This window comes from Strongylocentrotus purpuratus, unplaced genomic scaffold (assembly GCF_000002235.5).
Source record: "Strongylocentrotus purpuratus isolate Spur 01 unplaced genomic scaffold, Spur_5.0 spur5_scaffold_4, whole genome shotgun sequence".
Taxonomy (NCBI): Eukaryota; Metazoa; Echinodermata; class Echinoidea; order Camarodonta; family Strongylocentrotidae; genus Strongylocentrotus; species Strongylocentrotus purpuratus.
In genome coordinates, this window is record NW_022145610.1 from 30,037,820 (window position 1) to 30,055,725 (window position 17,906).

Genomic DNA, 17,906 nt, shown 5'->3' on the forward strand with positions numbered 1-17,906 from the left:
AAGCTACTGAAATCCTTGCTTCTGATTGGTTATCAACAGATTTTTCATTGATTTTTGTCATTTGTCGTTGAAAAAAGGCTTTGTGAAACGGGTCCCTGGTATAGCACATACCGTATCTTTGACCATATTCAACACATTGTGTTCCAATCTCTATTAGTATAACAGTACTCAACATTTCATTTTTTCATTTTTTTCATTATTCTTCATTAGGCTTTTTTATTTTTACTTACAGTAAAGTGTGCTGCTTCCGTAAAATGTGCTGTATATTATGAGTGCACTTTCTATTGTACAGCATATTTTACGGAAGCAGCTCACTTTACGGAAGTGCCGGCAACACATGTCAGAGGTCAACACCATTGTATCAAAGATCGTAAAGTCACACGCTCGTGTGGAAAAGGAAGCTAAGCTGTATCGCTCTAGTAAGATATTTGCTAATATTTCAATATTTTTACCTCCAATTTTGAATTGCAGTGCGTCATTAGGAATAGGAGCGGCATAGCAAACGTTAAGGCCACTGTCCAATATTCTTTGGGTGCGGGAAGGGGTGATTTTTTTATGCATTTGAGAATTTGTTTACCTCCCTCTCCGCGCACGTCTATGGGAGCCAGTTAAGGCTTGGTGATATCAATATTTTAAAAAACGTCACCAAGCCCTTAAGGCTAGCTCGAGCTGCTTTAAATTTAAGTGAGAGAGGGCCTACTCAACTTAAGAAAACTGAAGTACAATGGCAATGCCAATATACGTAATATTACATACCACACCGCACTGATATGTCTAGACCTAATTTTCCGTCTCTTTCGTTCGTTATGCCTCTTATTTGGGTAGGGTCGGCTCTCTCTTTAGAGAAATCCATGTCTTGCAAGATTTTCAACATGGACTTCGATTTTGACCCATAATTTCCTAAAAAGGGACCATTAAACAGATTATTTCAGTCAAGTTGGTAAGTGGAACCAATTTATTATAGCCTAGGCCTAATTTACAATATAACATGCACGAGGTAAAATGACATTTGGGAGGATTTCCGGGGCATAAAAATATGGCCATAAATGGCCATGGTGTTAGCAAGGGAATGCGTATAGTCGGCTTCCGTCTCTAAAGAGAGAGCCGACCTTACCCAAATAAGAGGCTTAGCTTAACGAACGAAAGAGACAGAAAATTCGGTCTATGATATGTCATGCTTTAAAGTACAGGTGACGCACTTCACACATAACTGACACACACTCAGCATAGGTACACACATAAAATAGAGAAATTAACGAACATGTCAGCACAACTTCCAAGTTTGTACCACTACCAGTTTAACAGTTAAATATGACGGAAATGAGAGTTCTTAATCAATGTTGTGTGATGTGACTGTTGCAACTGCTCTCAGACTCAGTCTCACTCACTCAGTCTCAGCATAAAAGTTAAAACTTAAAAATATTAAAACTTAATGCTTCGTCTGTGTTCTTTAGGTTTCAACATACGACTCCATTTCACGAAACACTGCACAGTTTAGGCCTCAGTCTGTGTGGGCTCTTTCAGGATCTATCAATCAGTCCGCGATCGGGGGGCCCGGCCCAGGCCGTTTCTGGAGCTTTGCCTGCGCCTGTGCTGTGCCTATGCCATGGCTTAGCATTCGTGTCTACAACTTTTCTTATCTGCGAGAAAAACCGGAAAAGAAATCTTGAACATGCAGATTGTTAAGCAAAATTATAAAGAAAATAGAATTACCCAGGACCAGCAGAAAATCCAAAGTCACCATCATCGTCATCTGTAGAGAAATTCATGGTAAATTCAGCAAAAGTAGATCTTTTCCGAGTTTTCGACGGGCGTATCTCGGTCTTTCATGTGACCTGTACAAGTCCGAGAGGTCGTTTTGCGCCGATTGCAAAAATCATTCTTAAATTCCTTACTTTCATGCTTGAGACACAGTTTTTAGAAGTGATAAATATTTTGATTATTGAAAAAAAATTTGCATTGAAAATTAACACTTATTTTTCCATTCGTAAACGATAAACTTCCATACAGAAAACTACGTCGTCAGTTGTTTACATTACATCAAATTGGCAACATTTAAATGACTTTCTGCACATGTACATTTGTTTACATCGGTCAGCGTAAAATAAATACATAAATGAAGAAATAAATAAATGATAGATCAGCGAAAAATGTCAAATTAACTTTTAAAAACGAGTTTGATACTTAAATAATTGATAAGAAAATCACTTTGATCTTAAATCTGGTCCTATTTCTGATTAGGTGGTCAACGTACCCTAAAACTTTTAAAAGCAATTATTTTGTCAATAGAAAGAATTGTTAAATACTAAAAAAATAGGAGTGTGCATAAGAGCAACTAGGTGATTATGAGATCATGGATGTATATTGCTATATGCTACGGATCCATAAGCACCCCCCCCCCCCCTCATTTTCGTTATTATTATGTCTCTCCGATTCTGCAATAGCTCCCGCGCATGATCTCCCGGGTCTGCGTCCCCCCCCCCCCCCCCCCCTTCCTGCTCTCGCTCTCTCTCTCTCTCTCTCTCCTTTATAAAACAATGAGTTATTGAAATGAATGTAGTTTCCTATTGCACCCTGCCGCTTCAATCCGGTTAAATCTGTATCAGAGTACGCATATAGTTGATTGGTTCTACTCGACAAGTTTTACCGTACTGCCCATTTTCAAACTCATCCTGGTTATTATTGGTTTATAACGCTTTGAATTTAATTTTTGTTGTCTTAATTCAAACCAAAAACAGGGTGCCCCAAAAACTAACAAATAACGGATTAGCTTATGTGGTTGAGGGTTTTTGTTTCATGGAGCGTTTTTTGACGCAAGGTATGACTTCATAAAATATTTACCTATCTGTTAGACTATACATTTAATAGGGATACCAGCTACTTTCAGAATATTATCTTAAAAGAGATAGTTCTGTTGCAGAGGGCTCTACACAAAAAAAAAAAAAATTGTGAGATAATGAAAAACTGAGTGTCAAATTTGAAAGAACATAATATTTAAATGACAAAATCATCTTTGTTTGATCATGCAAATTCGGTTCAGAGACGGCTGAAATATATCGATTTATAATACTTGTGTACCACCACAAATATTAGATATTTTGAAAATTTGAAAAAAAACCGTTGAAAAAAACGAAATAACGCCTTTTACGTCGTATTCTTCAGCCATTGCCGATGTTGGCTTTTTTGTTGGCATTTTCGTTTTGCTTATTAAGCACAACCAGCCGGCCCATGTATTGTTATTTTTAATTAAATAATTAATTAACGGTCACCGTATTTTTTTTTTTTAAAGTGGAGCTGAAGTGGTATGATCGTATTGGCTAAATTTCACACATTTTGGGGTCTAAATTACCTTCATAGCATTAGGTGAAAGGGCACCATAAATGTCATAGATAAGAATAAGAGCATAACCATGCACTTTGAAAACAGAACTCAACTATCCCTTTAATGCACTTTGTAATAGCCTTAACTGTGCCTCACCTATTGAAATTTGCGATTATGACAATGATCGAGGTAATACATAATCCAAAAAGGTTTCAATAGCAGGTGCGGATCCAGGATTTCTTAGGGGGGGGGGGAGGGGGAGGCCTAAAATTTGAAATTAAGTGTGCTGAAATTTGAAAATCGTGCCGGCCGATATTTCGCTAAATGGAGGGGGGATGGGTAGTGACCACACTAATTCTTCTTTTTATTTTTTGCCCCCCCCCTCCCCGGAAATTTGAAAATCACGCGGGCTGATATTTCGCACAGTAGGGGGGGGGGGATGGGTAGTGAGCATACTAGATTTTTTCTTTTTTGCCCCCCCCCCCCCCCTCCCCGGAAATGTGTGTGTGTGTGTGTGTATATTGGTTTTTTTTTACAGACGTGTATCAATCAGATTATTTACGTCTGGGGACCGACCTTTAAACGTCACCATCCGAAAGACGTGACTCAGTTTCGAACCCGCGTCCTCGGCTGAATCAGTTTGTAATACTTCCACTTTTAGCTGGATTACAGGCGCACGCCACAACGCCTATTTGAAAATCGCGCCGGCCGATAATAGTTTCACTCAATGGGGGGGGGGGGGGGAGGGGGGATGAGCACCAGTTCTGTTTTCTATTTTGCCCCCGTAAATTTCTGGTCACAATTATTATCTTTTGCCAGGGGGACCGTCTTATTTTTATTTTTTGGCAAGGGGGGGGGGCAAGGCCCGCTCGGCCCCCTCCCTGGATCCGCGCCTGTTTTATGGATACACAATACCACAATACTTTATAGGGTCATTGAAAGTGCCCTTAAGTTGATTTTTCCAAAATAGCTGCGGACGTGCTGTTCTAACAATTCGGAAAATTTCAAGTCTCTTTTAAATAAGTCGATTAAAAGTGCTTGAAAAAATAAAAATTGATGTGGAATATTCAATTATCACAACTTGACTGCACACATTTTTCTTCTTCTTCTTCTTCTCTCCTCCTCCTCCTCCTTCCTCTTCTTCTTCTTCTTTCTTCTTCTTCTCTTCTTCTTCTTCTTCTTCTTCTTCTTCTTCTTCTTCTTCTTCTTCTTCTTCTTCTTCTTCTTCTTCTTCTTCTTCTTCTTCTTCTTCTTCTTCTTCTACGGCCTTCTCGATCCTCCTTCTTCTCCTCGATCCTCCTCCTCCTCCTAGCTCCTCAGTCTTCTTCTTCTTCTTGTTCTTGTTCTTCTTCTTCTTCTTTCTCTTCTTCTTCTTCTTCTTCTTCTTCTCCGGCCTCCTCCTCCTCCTCCTTCTTCTTCTTCTTCTTCTACTTCTTCTTCTTCTCCTCCTCCTCCTCCTCCTCATGCATCCTCCTCCTCCTCCTCCTCCTTCTTCTTCGATCTTCTTCTTCTAATTCTTCTTCTTCTTCTTCATCATCTTTTAATTCTCCGGCCTCCTCCTCCTCCTCCTCCTCCTCCTCCTCCTCCTCCTCCTCCTCCTCCTCCTCCTCTTCCTCCTCATCCTCCTCTTCCTCCTCCTCCTCCTCCTCCTCCTTCTTCTTCAAGTTCTTCTTGCAGAACTTTGGTGTAGTGTGGTGTCACGAGGATAAAGTGCATGTGCCAATTGTAATTAATATCCTTTCCTCCTATATAGCATCTTCTTCTCTTTCTCCTCCTTGTGTTACTTCAACTTCTAAGTTCCTATTCTCCTTATTCTTTTCTCCCTCATGCCCATTCGCATCCCCCCCCCCCCCACTTCCGAGTGACCCCGTGCGTGCAACAGGCAGAGGCAGAATTCGAGGGGGGGGGGGGGCAGGGCTAGAGAAAGATGAGTCACATGATCTGACGTCGGTCACATGACAAAAAACGAAGTGACGAGAAGTTATGTTTTGTGTTGATCATTGAACATGTACATTGCTAAAATGGCAATATCAACAGTAATTATTCGGGTTTTGGCGTTGCTTTCTACGAATTTTCTACTGTCATGTAGTATACAGGTGAGAAAAGAAGCATCTTGTTAATGAAATTTAATGTCTATTATTCAGTAATTGTGTTTGATTGAACAATGTCATGTTCATGTTCGCGAGACGCGAGAGAGACCGACTGCGTCTACTGGAGCGGCGCGGTGCGGTGGTCGGTGTCTGGCCGGGCCTGGACTCTAGGACTAGGACTCGACTAGACTTGTGCTTGACCGGGAGGGGTGTCATGTCATTCATTTACACACTTAATTACACACATAATATGAAATACAGGGCTGTCAACCCTCCCGCATTTGGAGGGAGTCTCACGCCACCATGCTCATTCTCTCGCCGCCCCAATAGCTCGAGACCCTCCGCCAGCACGCCGCGCCTTTCCTCCCGCTCTCCCGCTTCGATGTAGAATCTCAGTCCTTGTTTATGAAAAAAACCTCTCGCCAAACATGGTACCGTACCCTGCCCAGTTACCGCTTCCTGTTACGAGTGGCTTATTAGACACAACGGTCGTCTTCCATCGCCCAAGTTTCTGCGGTGCGCAATGAAGGCATGCAGCTAACTTGCCTATGGCAGCGTACACGTTGGAAGGAACGTGTGCACGAAATATGGTACACTGTCGATCGCGCAAAAAACGGAGATACGCGAATGACGTCACTGTGCAGTAGTCAGCAATGCGCTTATTTAGGTGTGATTCAACCTTTTTAAAAACATCAAGTTCCTATTCAGAACGATCAGGAAAAAAATGTGGTGGAAAATTTACTTTTCTTTAAGGAGATATGAAAGCTAAAATTCCTGATGTTTTACCTGGGCAAATTTCTTGCGGAAATTATTATTTATAAAAAAGTTATCGAGGCTTGAACTCGGTCATGTCGCCCTGTGATGCCCCTGCCCTATTTCCGCCCACTCAAACACACGCGCTAGTTCAGTGTTTGTACCATGCGTCGTTTATGCCCTAACAGAGAAAAGCCTCATCTGCCCATGGTTTTTTAGTCTATTTGTGTGTTTGTTTTAATTTATTCATAGGGCTGTGGTTGGTGTTTTAAAAGTGCACACATTGTCTTTATTCCATTTTCAAACATTCGGTTTACTCCATCAAATCACAACTCGAGAGCATGAAGAATACACAAATACTACGTACGGCCTATGAAAGTTGTTTGTAAATTGGGAATTTGACCCCCCCCCCCCCCCCCCCCCTGTATGTTGGCCTACATTTTGCAGATAAAAGAAAGATCATAAACGAAATAACATGGTCACCAGGCATAAAACTCTTTACTGGCATTACAGCCATGCAGTTGTCTGTCGGACGGATTAAATTCAAATCTATTGGTCACATTATCTCACATTTCACTTATTGATGAGCAATATAATATCAATGTCGATGATAATAGACTTGAAATTTTGCAGGCTCACTTGCATGGTCTACAAAATAATTATTTAGAGGTGGCCATTCACTTTTTGTTGAGTTTACAACCAGAAAATAACATTCAGTGTAAATTGAGTATATGCGAAGGTTCTAGGTCAATGCGGCCCCTTGGGCAATCACCCCCGGTCAATGCAGCGGTACAATACCCCCGAGGACGATTACCCCCCCGAGGACAACCACCCCTAGGAAGTTACCCCCCGAAAAATTACCCTCTAGGACAATTATTCCCCCACCTCCTGAACAATAACCCCCAGAGGGGAATAATATTACCCCCCCCCCCCTGAAAATGATCTCCCCCTAAAAATTACCCAACTTTTTATCGGGGTTGACTTCCCCTCTAATGAACAGGGGGTATTGTTCTTGGTGGTCCGGGGGGGGGGGGGGGGGGTCATTGTCCTATATAGGGGTAAAGTTTCAGGGGTGGGGGTAATTGTCCTCTGAGGTTATTTTCCGGGCGTAGTTTGAGTCGTCCTTTGGGTAATTATCCTTGGGAGTAGTTTTCCGGGGGGGGGGGGGGGGGGGGGGGGGTAATTGTCCTTATTATGATAGGCGAATAAGGTGGGAGGCCGGGATTGAAGCCTCCTCGGGTAACGATGTGGTCTATTGATTTGTAATTTAATATAGGCCTTCTAATCATAAAGTTAAATTTTGTGACAAAATTATATATGATTGATATTAAAAAATGCTTGAAATTCGGTTCTCCGACAGTGATCTCGATGACAAAAAATATGTCCGGCTTTTAAAAAAGTTGCCAGGGTTGGTATAGATCGGCAAAAAGTTTGTATTTATGTTATATGTCGCTGAAGCTTGTGTCGCCTTTCAATCCAGCGTCGTGGCTTTGTGGCGAAAAGAGTGCTTGTTTATGATACGATACAGGATGGATGCATAGGATTGATTAGGTTTTGTTTTATATTATATACCGAGTTTATTAAAGTCTTTTTAATTTATTCCCTCAATTTTCTTCGATTACACCCCTCCTTTCCCCCATTTTTCTTTTAGTCTCCCTCTTCAATTTTATATCCATCTTTCTTAATGCTTCTATACTTTATGCTATAATTATTTTTCTATCTTTTTTCAATTGTTTGTTTGTTATCTATTTTTACCAACATGACCAATATGGACCATGGCATTTTTGCTGCCATAAATTTCTCTCAGTTGACTGTGAATAAAATAAATAAATATAAGGGTAGAAACTAGAAACCAAAATCCCAGTCTGTTGTTTTATGTGAAATAAACCTATATGAATGGCTATCGAAAGAGTAGTATAAATAATACATTTAACAAGGGCATACGCATGTCAGGCCTTTCAAATTGCTAGGGTGATTCTTATATACGTATTACGTTGTTAGTTTTGCTAAAGTTTTATGGCGAATAAAAGGTGAAAAATTTTCATCTCTATCCATAAATATCTCTCGGCAATAAAATGAATGAATATTGAATGAATAAATAAATAGATGAATGGATGAATTTGACATGTAGCATTATGTAGAAGATGTGGGGGTAGGGGGGGTGGGGGGTGTAGTGCCAAATCTAGAGAAGGACAATTTTCAGAGATTACTTTTACTTTCAATCCAGAACCAGAAAATTTTTTTTTTTTTAACTGAGGTCTCCTTTACGTACCGTTGATGCCACTAAAATGCAGAAATTGCAGGAATTTAGTCGTTCTCGGTAATGTCAACAAAATACTTAGAGACTATAGCTTTCAACCCTCTTTGGTTGTTGAAGTGGCAAAAACGTGAAGGTGATGCCCACCCCCCCCCCCACCACCCCCTTTTTGCTTTTTTAATACTACATTCTTTTGCAAAAACTGACTTGCCATGGAAGTGAATCGACGGCTTCGTTTTCAAGATCATTTCGGAATGAATTATTGAATGCATGAAATACTGCATAATTTAGAACAACTAGAAAACAAAAAACACACCAATTTGAAGTCTTGAACAAATAATCAAACAGGAAACCACATTTGCGTCACATAGGCCTACCCTAAAATTGTAAAGATGATGATTAAGACGATGTCGGCGATGATGATAATTCCTATGACGATAATGCTAGATGATTTTCCAACCAATATTGCCTAAAAATATACGCTAATTTATTTTTTAATCAAGATTTGAGAGATGTCGAGAATAATTTGCAGTTTTAAAAAAGATTTGAAGTGCCATTACTCTCTTTCCAAAGTGTTCACTTTAATAGTGGCTATAGTTTGTTTTTTTGGACGAAATGTTGTTATTGTGATTTTTTTCCCTCTCCCGATTAGCGATAGAACACTCATATTGGACTGAACAGAGTACATTATTAAAACATTAAAAGACAAGTCGCAGGATCCGTTTCCAAAGGCAGTAACAAATTGTTTTTCCAGATCAGAAACTGGTGAATAACAGAGAATTGGCATTGTTAGTAGGCCTACAGAGGCAAAAGAAGAAATAAAGAAAGAAATGTAAATTATCAAAATAACATGTAGATCGAATTTTACTGGGAAGCAATTTGATTTGGCCCGAACGTGTACCCGAGATGTTTCCCTTTTTCTATACTTTTGATGCGCGCCCACCATCGGGCGGAATTAGGGCGGGTCTAGGCGGAATTAGGCAAGGAAAATGCCTCACACAGACGGCACGCTACGGACAATCGCTTACGATTTCAGGCGTAAGAATGGCATAGGTGGATTTGCTAGAATTTCGGCAACAAATTGATAAACATTAGCGCCTGTATAATTCATTTTCAGAGAAGTTATCTGAGAAAAACTGCCTATCGGGCGGAAACCGGGCAGGGTACGGTAACCACAATTACTGCCGTTGAGCAATTTGCATACGACCTCCCTCGAAGCAGTTCCCCAAAGTTGACAGCCCTGGAATATGATATTGACCTATCAATAACATATTTCATAGATATTTGTAAGACTTTGACTGGCTAGAGTTTATACAAAACTCTAGCTTGCAAAACAAATTACCGGTATGTAACCTGACATCGACGCATTTTGCACTCTGTTTAAGTCGCAAAGATCGCGAGTTGTCAATTGAAGTTTGAACGTACATATTGGAAGACAACCAGGAGATCTACAGGATTACCTCACTCCCGTATATCAGATGGTGATGATAATGATGCTGATATTATCACCATGGCATGGCTACTTTTTTTAAGCTGTTATTGTTAAGCAGTTCAGGATTTTTGATGTACTGATAAAAGTGATATGAATATAATGAATTATGAATATGATACATGTAGATAGATAGCATTTTGAGGCTTGTGGATAAAAAATACTAGGAATAAGTAGACCTATAACCATTTCTCACTATTTTTACTCTTATTTTTATTTCTTTTTTTCAATTGAATATTTATATGATCATGATGATTTGACTAACTATAGATAGATATAGTGATAGTGAGTAATGATACATAATAACATTTATACATATTCAATGTTTATTTAACTTCAGTAATCATAAACAAGCGAGTATATGCTTATAGAGGTTACAACCATGGGTTAAGATAAAAAAAAAAACATTTTCATGAATTTCAGCAGTGGGGTCTACTGGGAATAGGGTGACTATCAACAAATAATTCTCTCTTTTAAAGGTAAACCCGATCATAGAAGAAGAGCAACTGCTATGGATATCTGGCCAGGATAATATCGGCGTCTATCGCATTCCACTCTTGACCTACACGCCTAAGGGTCATCTGCTGGCAATCTGCGAGGCCAGGAAAAATGGCGGAGGGGATTCAGGACCAAAGTTTCTGGCCACTAGGAGATCGGAGGATGCAGGTAATTTATGTCATTTGATCAACACCATATAAAAATACATTTGATAAAATAAAGTTGAAGTGTATTAAGTAATTCTGACAAAGAAAATTGAAACTAAAAATAGGTAATGTGCTCAAAGCTGTCACTCCTGCACAATAATTAACATATAATGAACAAAATAGTCGTACTGCATATTTTAAAGGCCGGCTGTACTAGTTTGGCCAGGGGGGATTAGACCTCACAGCTTGGTCAATGACAGGTGGCTATCTCATCAACTCAGCTCTCAATTAACATAAGAAAAAGAGGATCATGGGGGACCAATGGTCACCGATTATGTATTGTTTTCTTTATAGAGGGAGCAAGTAGCTACAAGTAGGACAGTGGGGCTTTAGAATAAAAAAAATGCACTGTGAAATATGAAACTTAAAGTTCTTGAATGGTCCAGATTCATAGAAGTTTCATATCTCAAAGTTATTGAATTTCTTACAAAAATGGCCATTCTTAACAAATTGAGAAAGGGATTCTGATTAGGCGCATCTTGCTCAAGATTTAAGAACCCATCTAGGTTTTTCCCTTGGACATTGAATAACCTGCAGGCTAAGTGAATATGAATATATAGCACTTGCATAGTCAGGCGGAGCACTTTAATATTCATTTTTGTTTAATTGAGCAATTACATTAGAACTGGAAAACTTTTCATTAAAGTTTTAATATGTGAAAAGGACCTTTTCAGAAGAAACATAATACTATAGATCTATCTTCTTTATGGAAATGTCATAGAAAATGGTTTAATTGATTCACCCAAATTCTCTTAATTCTCTTTGGTTATATTTCTTATCATTTTATTTTGTTTTGTTTCTTCTAGTTTTTGTTGATCCCCCTTTGATGTTTCTTCATAATCATATTTGTATATTTTTGAATTTGTGTATGGGGGGAAACATTAATTGAAGTGCGTGACATCTCTCAATTCTGTTTCAGGCCAAACTTGGAAGACCCAGGAGTTTGTCCTCAATGATGGGCCAATCGTAGACGGCCTTAATCTGGGCGTGGTCATAGTGGATGACATCACCTCAACCATCTTCATCTTCTACCAGGTTTGCGGTCACTACGTCCAGTGCAACATCTCGACCCAGTATTACATCAAGAGCATGGATGACGGCGTCACGTGGACCCAACCTTACAACGTCTCAAAACAGATCGGGACTAAGGTGTTTGCTGGCGGTCCCGGTTATGGAATTCAGGTTGGCATCATGAACACCTTTTCAAGCACATGTGACTTTGAACTAATGAAAGCAAAACTCTGACCGACTTTCTTTTAGAAATCACAAATGTTAAAGGGAGTCACTCGTCAGTTTCCATGTGCAGAAGGCAATAATTCACTGACATTAGACTTGGTGGATACAAATCATTAATGTGTGTCCAGGTACTAAGTCTGCACACAGTGAACCCGTTGGCCAATCAAAAAATACCCTCTCGGCCTCGTCTCTCGCTCGGAGAGTGTTTGGTTGAGGGAAAAGTGAGATAATGATTTTACCATATTGGGGGAAATGGGTGGAAAACGCAGTACGTTACATAAGGCATGCTGGTCATAAAACTAAAGGCTAATCCTGGTGATTGACAGCACCTCTTATTGGGTAAACACCCGAATGGTGTTGAATTCCCCATGAGAGCTAACTACGAGTGTCTTTAAACATATACAGTCACAGTGTATGTATCGTGCAAAGCCTTGATACCGGTAGTCTTAAAGCTATAAACTAACCACAACTTTGTGCTTCAAATGGGAGGTTATTTTGTATAAACCCAAATTAGAAAGTTGCTTGTCCCCCAGATTTTTCCCCTGTCGACCTTTTCTTCAAGTTTTTTTTTAGGTCCCTCCATTTCCTGGTGTGCTCTCAAAAGATGTTATCTATCGTAGGTTTTTATTAATGGTAGGATCTGTACAAAATATTTGTTAAGCATAGAACCAGGGGGGTCTTTCACAAAGATCCTTAGTATAACTTCACTCTAAGTTGGACTTGATGGAGAGCCATTTGTAGCGTTAAGATGAAACATATATTCAAAAGCAGAAATTCAAGTATTTTAGACTTTTTATAGATCCCACATCAAGAACATGAAATCTCCTTGATAATAGAAAATATGAATGAATTGAATCAACATTTTGTGCCTTTTAAAATAACTTTTACGAAATATTTTCAAGATACTAACAGCTTTCAATAATTGTTAAGTCCAACTTAGAGATAAGTTCAACTTAGGATCTTTGTGAAACACCCCCCTGATTTTTCTTGGTCAAAGGTTTGGGATTATTGTTGATCATAGTACATTGTCTGGAGAGGGTCTCTTCTGTGTCCTCAGTAATGACCATGTCCAAATCTGTTTTTCTCCATCGTCTTTTATCACACAGAAAAAGCATGCACCTCACATTGGACGATTGATCCTCTGCGGTCATAGTACATTGCCTGGTGATGGTCTTTTTTGTCTGCTCAGTGATGACCATGGTGACACGTGGAGATACGGTGGGATGGTCAAGAGTATCCCCTACAACACTGCCAAGGTCAAAGGAGACTTTGTACCAGATGAATGTCAGGTTTGTGATATTGGGTTCATCATAATGTAGGAATAATGATGATGAGGCCTAAAAAAAAAATGTTGTATTGCCCTTTAAGTGCCAAAACATGGGTCGGTCGGTCAGGAATCTTTTCTCTTTTTTTTAAACTTTTTTTTGTTACTCCCTCTTTGGGCTGATATTTCTCAGTTTTGAATGCTTAAATACATTTTTTTTTCTTAAAAAAACAGGAAAAAAAAATAAATAAATAAAAACCCGACCATAGATTTCAAGAATTTTTAGGTCGGTCGCAAAGGGCAATACAACATCTTTTTTTTTTTTAAAGGCCTGATGATTATGATGGTTACTATGGTTATGATAATGATGATGATGATGATTATGATAATAATAATGAATATGATATGATGATGATGGTAATGATGAAGATCGTGATGGTGATGATGATGAGGTACAGAGGGATGCCCCGGAACATTCCAAACAACACCATAAAGATCAAAGAAGACTTTGTAGGAGATATGTGACATGAATGTAGCATTGGGTTGGTCATATTCCCGGCCCCCCTCCCACTCCATGAACGGAGGGATACCATGCGTGTTACCAAAATGTCCGGTAAAGAGGTATATTTCACGCACCAAAGCCCGGCTTGTAGTACACAAAAATCCGGCCCGTATTGACTGTACACACCGGACTTAGGGGGGTGTTTTCAAAAGGAGGGAACATGCATATGCGTACCCTAAATAACACTGAGTGGGGGGTGTTGAAATATGATAAGAAAGAATGATGATGATCATCATGATGGTGATGATAAAGATCATGATGGTGGCATTTATGGTGATGATGATGATGATGATGATGAGGTATGAAGGGATGTTCAAGAGCGTTCCATACAACACCGACAAGACAAAGGGAGACTATGTAGAGGAAGAATGATGGGTATTTGCCGGCTTCTCTGCAGGATATTTTTTAATACTCTTTTTCCTGTTGAGTGAAATGTCTAGGCATTCTAGGTATTTAAAAAACCTTAGGAATATCTGTTTGAAGCCTATTTTGATAATCTAAAGCTTTAGTGTATTGTAAGCTATTCAGATGTTTCATTTGAATTTTTACTGAATCAAATTCAATTCAAATTCAAATCTTTATTCAACCTTTATATTAAAAAAATGTACAATGACAATCTACAATACAATGGTTAGGACCCTAGGAAGCCAATTCAGCTTGTAATGGGGGCCCTGTAACAAACAAGAACAAGATACCGGTAATGAACATAAATAATAACAAGTAAAAGAATTGCATAATACAAACATGCATATACAGTGCGTCCCTGAAAAAACGAAACCGAGAAGTATCGATGTTCTATCATAACTTAATCACAACTATAATTAATGAATGATACTTCGAAATTCAGATACCGCCCGCCAAATGTCTTTTTGGTTTCCTTCCTTCAAATTGCTTTTAATCACTCATGCCTAAAATATGCATTATCTGAGTAGCATCAACTGAAAGAGGAGACTCTAAGCTTTCCAAATATGTATCATTCATTAATTATGGTTGTGATTAAGTTATGATAAAACATCGATACTTCTCGGTTTCGTTTTTTCTGGGACGCACTGTATATAAAATGTACATTTTAATGCATTTTTAATACTTTTCTAATGCATCAGTGATAGTGATTGTGTGATGCAATCAATTTGTATTTTGTGAAAACATCACAAGTATTTTTAGGGGTTCGACACCTTAACAACATTTCTGTTGATTTTCCAGTTGATTTCAGTTTAAACTCAATTTCATTGTTTATCTCCAGCCTTTGGAGCTACCAGACGGCTCCATAATGGTCAACGTAAGAAACCAATATCAGTACCATTGTCATTGCCGAATGATCTTCATGAGCTACGATGGAGCAGATTCTTTCAAGACGGATGACCTGCGCTTTGACACGACCCTGGTTGACCCAACCGTAGCAGCTGCCATACTCTATCACCAGGGCGTCCTATTCTTCACAAATCCTGAAAGCGATACTCATAGTAAGTAGCACTCGTTTTAATTCTTTTGATACAAAAATTGCCATGAGGTCACTGTATGTATTCGTCAGCTCAAGATTGCCATATAGCCCGCTATTTCTGATTTGGGAAATAAGCCAGAAGTTACAAATATCGGCTTTATCAGCTCAAGACTCGACCTCGAAACTCGACCTCAAGAAATTAGCTAGAGATATTTTGCTCAGCGTTCGCGCAAAGTGCGAGTCTTCGGGCTGGTGAAGATGCACCGGACAAATAGCGGGATGTTATGCAAACTAGCCCAACATATCTTTGGATGATTACCTCGACCAAATATCCCGCTAATTGCAACTGCGGGCTGATGAAGACGCATATTATTAGCTGGATAATTTTCAATCGGGATAGTTCCAATAACGTTAGGTTTATTTGGCAATCTCGAGCTGATGAAGCCAGGCCTATGGTTTGTCTTATAATGACTATTGGCCTTTGACCTTTGATCTTTCACAGGAATAAATATGACGCTACGCTGGAGCTACAACAACGGCACTACCTGGGCTGGCTCCCTCCCTGTCTGGTCTAAAGACAGTGGCTACAGCACCATGACGGCAATACCCAATAACGTTCAAGATAGCAAGTATATCTACATCTTGTATGAGAAGGGACAGGTGTCATCAACTCAGTACCTCTCGCTGGTGAAAGTCAGCCTTACAGGAGATCTGTAGCACTTTATGTGACAGAACCAATTGTATTGTATACAATGATATTAAACTAAGTAAAAATCTTGATAAATTTAAAAAACTCTTGAAAAATGAAATGTTCTTGCAGTACAAAAACCACGCTCAATTAAATAATGAATAACTTTTTTTTTTTTTTTTTTTTTTTAATTTTGTATATAAATGTTTTGTAATACTGCAAAGCACCAGCGGGGGGCGGATATAGTGACGCAGTGTCGCTTGACGTCGTGTCCTGTGTTCGTCCTTTGCTGGTGCTTTGCTGTAAATGTCTTATCCTCATATACATGTAGGTCTTTATAATCTTTTTTCTTGTATATATTTGTTTTCCCGTTAATGATGTTTTTGTTAATTTTCTCGATATATGTGCCATGGTTGGTGCCCCAATCACAAGTTTGTTTTCAAACTTCTTCAGGGGCCCCTAACCCCATGTTTTTATATTTTCATGAATTATTATTGTATATGTATCTTTTTATGGTTGAATAAATAAATTGAAATTGAAATTGAAATTATTTTAGGAGTAACATTAAGTTTTTCAAATGCATATTGTTAGTACATTAAATCACCTATATATTGCAAAGAAATGCTATTTTTCTAATGATTGTCATTGTGATGAAGAAAAGATGATGCTGATAAAGATTGTTTTGTATTATTATGTTAATAATAATTATTATTATATCCAGCATCAAAAATGTATTGGCTTTTGATTGGTTGAGAGCTTGTCACATGACCAGAAATATTTCAACTATTTCCAGGTTGCTCTGAAAAAGTACTATTTGGGAGTTGACATTTTTTTATTTTTTTTTATTGCGATTTTTTTTTCTTAAAATCTTAATTTAATTATTTGATTTTGATTTTTGATTCTTTTTTTTAATATAAACTTCTTTTTTTTAAAATAATTTTGAATGCAGGATATGACACAAATATACCATGCCTTCTTTTCGAGGTACTGGTTAAAACTATGGGCCTCGGTGACACCAATAGTACCATTTGCTATTGGAGGCACCTCTTTGGTATAGTTTTAACCAGAACCTCTAAAGACCTCTAAAAGTGTATATTTGTATACTAATATTGTTATTTTTTATCATTATTACAATAGTAGTAGTTGTTGTAGTAGCAGTAGTAATAGTGGTAGTAGAAATAATGATAATTGTTGGGGTTCAACATGGGTTAAAGAGGAGAAACAGGAGAAAATGTATTTCTTATGAAGGTCTCTAGGAATTTAACTTGGAGGTAAGTAAGTTTTGTGCATTTATGGGTCCATCAACTACTTGCAAATCATTTTTACAATTGTAATTTTGGTATTTAGATTTTCAATATCTCTTTTGTACCAAAGTTGTATTTGAAGTTGAATTGGCTGATATTTTTTAAAAAGCTTGCTGTATATATCAAAACATTATTGGAATTGCTAAAGAAGAAGTCATAGGATGACAAAAAAAGGTGATTGGTTTTAAGAAAAAAATCAGTAATTTGACTCACTAAAAAGCATCATATACTCTAGTGCAAACCTAATTTAATTGAGTACATCTCAATGTATTTCAATGTTGATTATTATTGTTAGACTACCAATGTTTGGAAACAGTGCATTGGGTCCTGTTGAATGAGTAGACTGAATAAAACAACAAATCAAATCACTGCCAAGATGTGGAACATCAATGCTCCTTCTAAAGACTAAACCAGGGAGAGAGCGTTAAAAACAAAAGAAAATTGTAATGAGAGTTAAAAGAAGGGTTTACAAATCCAGGCGCTTGAGCAAGGCATTCAAGTAAGTCATGGCAAAACGGCACCTCACCCTACCCCTTACTTTTAACTGGATTTACATTGATCTCATGATAAAAAAGTTATTTTAAAAAAAATCTAGAAAAATAAAATCAGGGAATTAACAGGCCTGAACTGAACCTTTGTACCTCTGTTATGAAAATTTGAACACTTACATGTAATCATTTATGCTTAAATTGCACAAAATTTACTTACTTTGTATTCACTTGTACAGCTGTCTATACCATCATGTAGTCGGCCCATCCTAAAACCTAGAATTTCTGTTGGATACCATTATGTACGTA

At 38.3% G+C, this 17,906-nt stretch overlaps 1 protein-coding gene across 1 annotated transcript; it reads left to right on the top strand.

The window, feature by feature from the left end:
• The first annotated feature begins 5,287 nt into the window (after window positions 1-5,287).
• Window positions 5,288-16,427, top strand: LOC585449 (sialidase-1). Its single transcript, XM_785276.5, has 6 exons — window positions 5,288-5,417; window positions 10,390-10,576; window positions 11,534-11,796; window positions 12,957-13,139; window positions 14,920-15,139; window positions 15,620-16,427. The coding sequence occupies exons 1-6, from the start codon at window positions 5,328-5,330 to the stop codon at window positions 15,832-15,834; spliced, it is 1,158 nt and encodes a 385-aa protein (XP_790369.4). The 5' UTR covers window positions 5,288-5,327; the 3' UTR covers window positions 15,835-16,427.
• The last annotated feature ends 1,479 nt before the right edge of the window (window positions 16,428-17,906 follow it).

What these genes read in the sequence shown, in the direction of transcription:
- LOC585449 (XM_785276.5), top strand. Translation starts at nt 5,328, where the DNA reads ATGTACATTGCTAAAATGGCAATATCAACAGTAATTATTCGGGTTTTG. An exon ending in TACTGTCATGTAGTATACAG is followed by an intron (nt 5,418 to 10,389) that starts GTGAGAAAAGAA and finishes TCTCTTTTAAAG; the next exon opens with GTAAACCCGATCATAGAAGA. An exon ending in TAGGAGATCGGAGGATGCAG is followed by an intron (nt 10,577 to 11,533) that starts GTAATTTATGTC and finishes ATTCTGTTTCAG; the next exon opens with GCCAAACTTGGAAGACCCAG.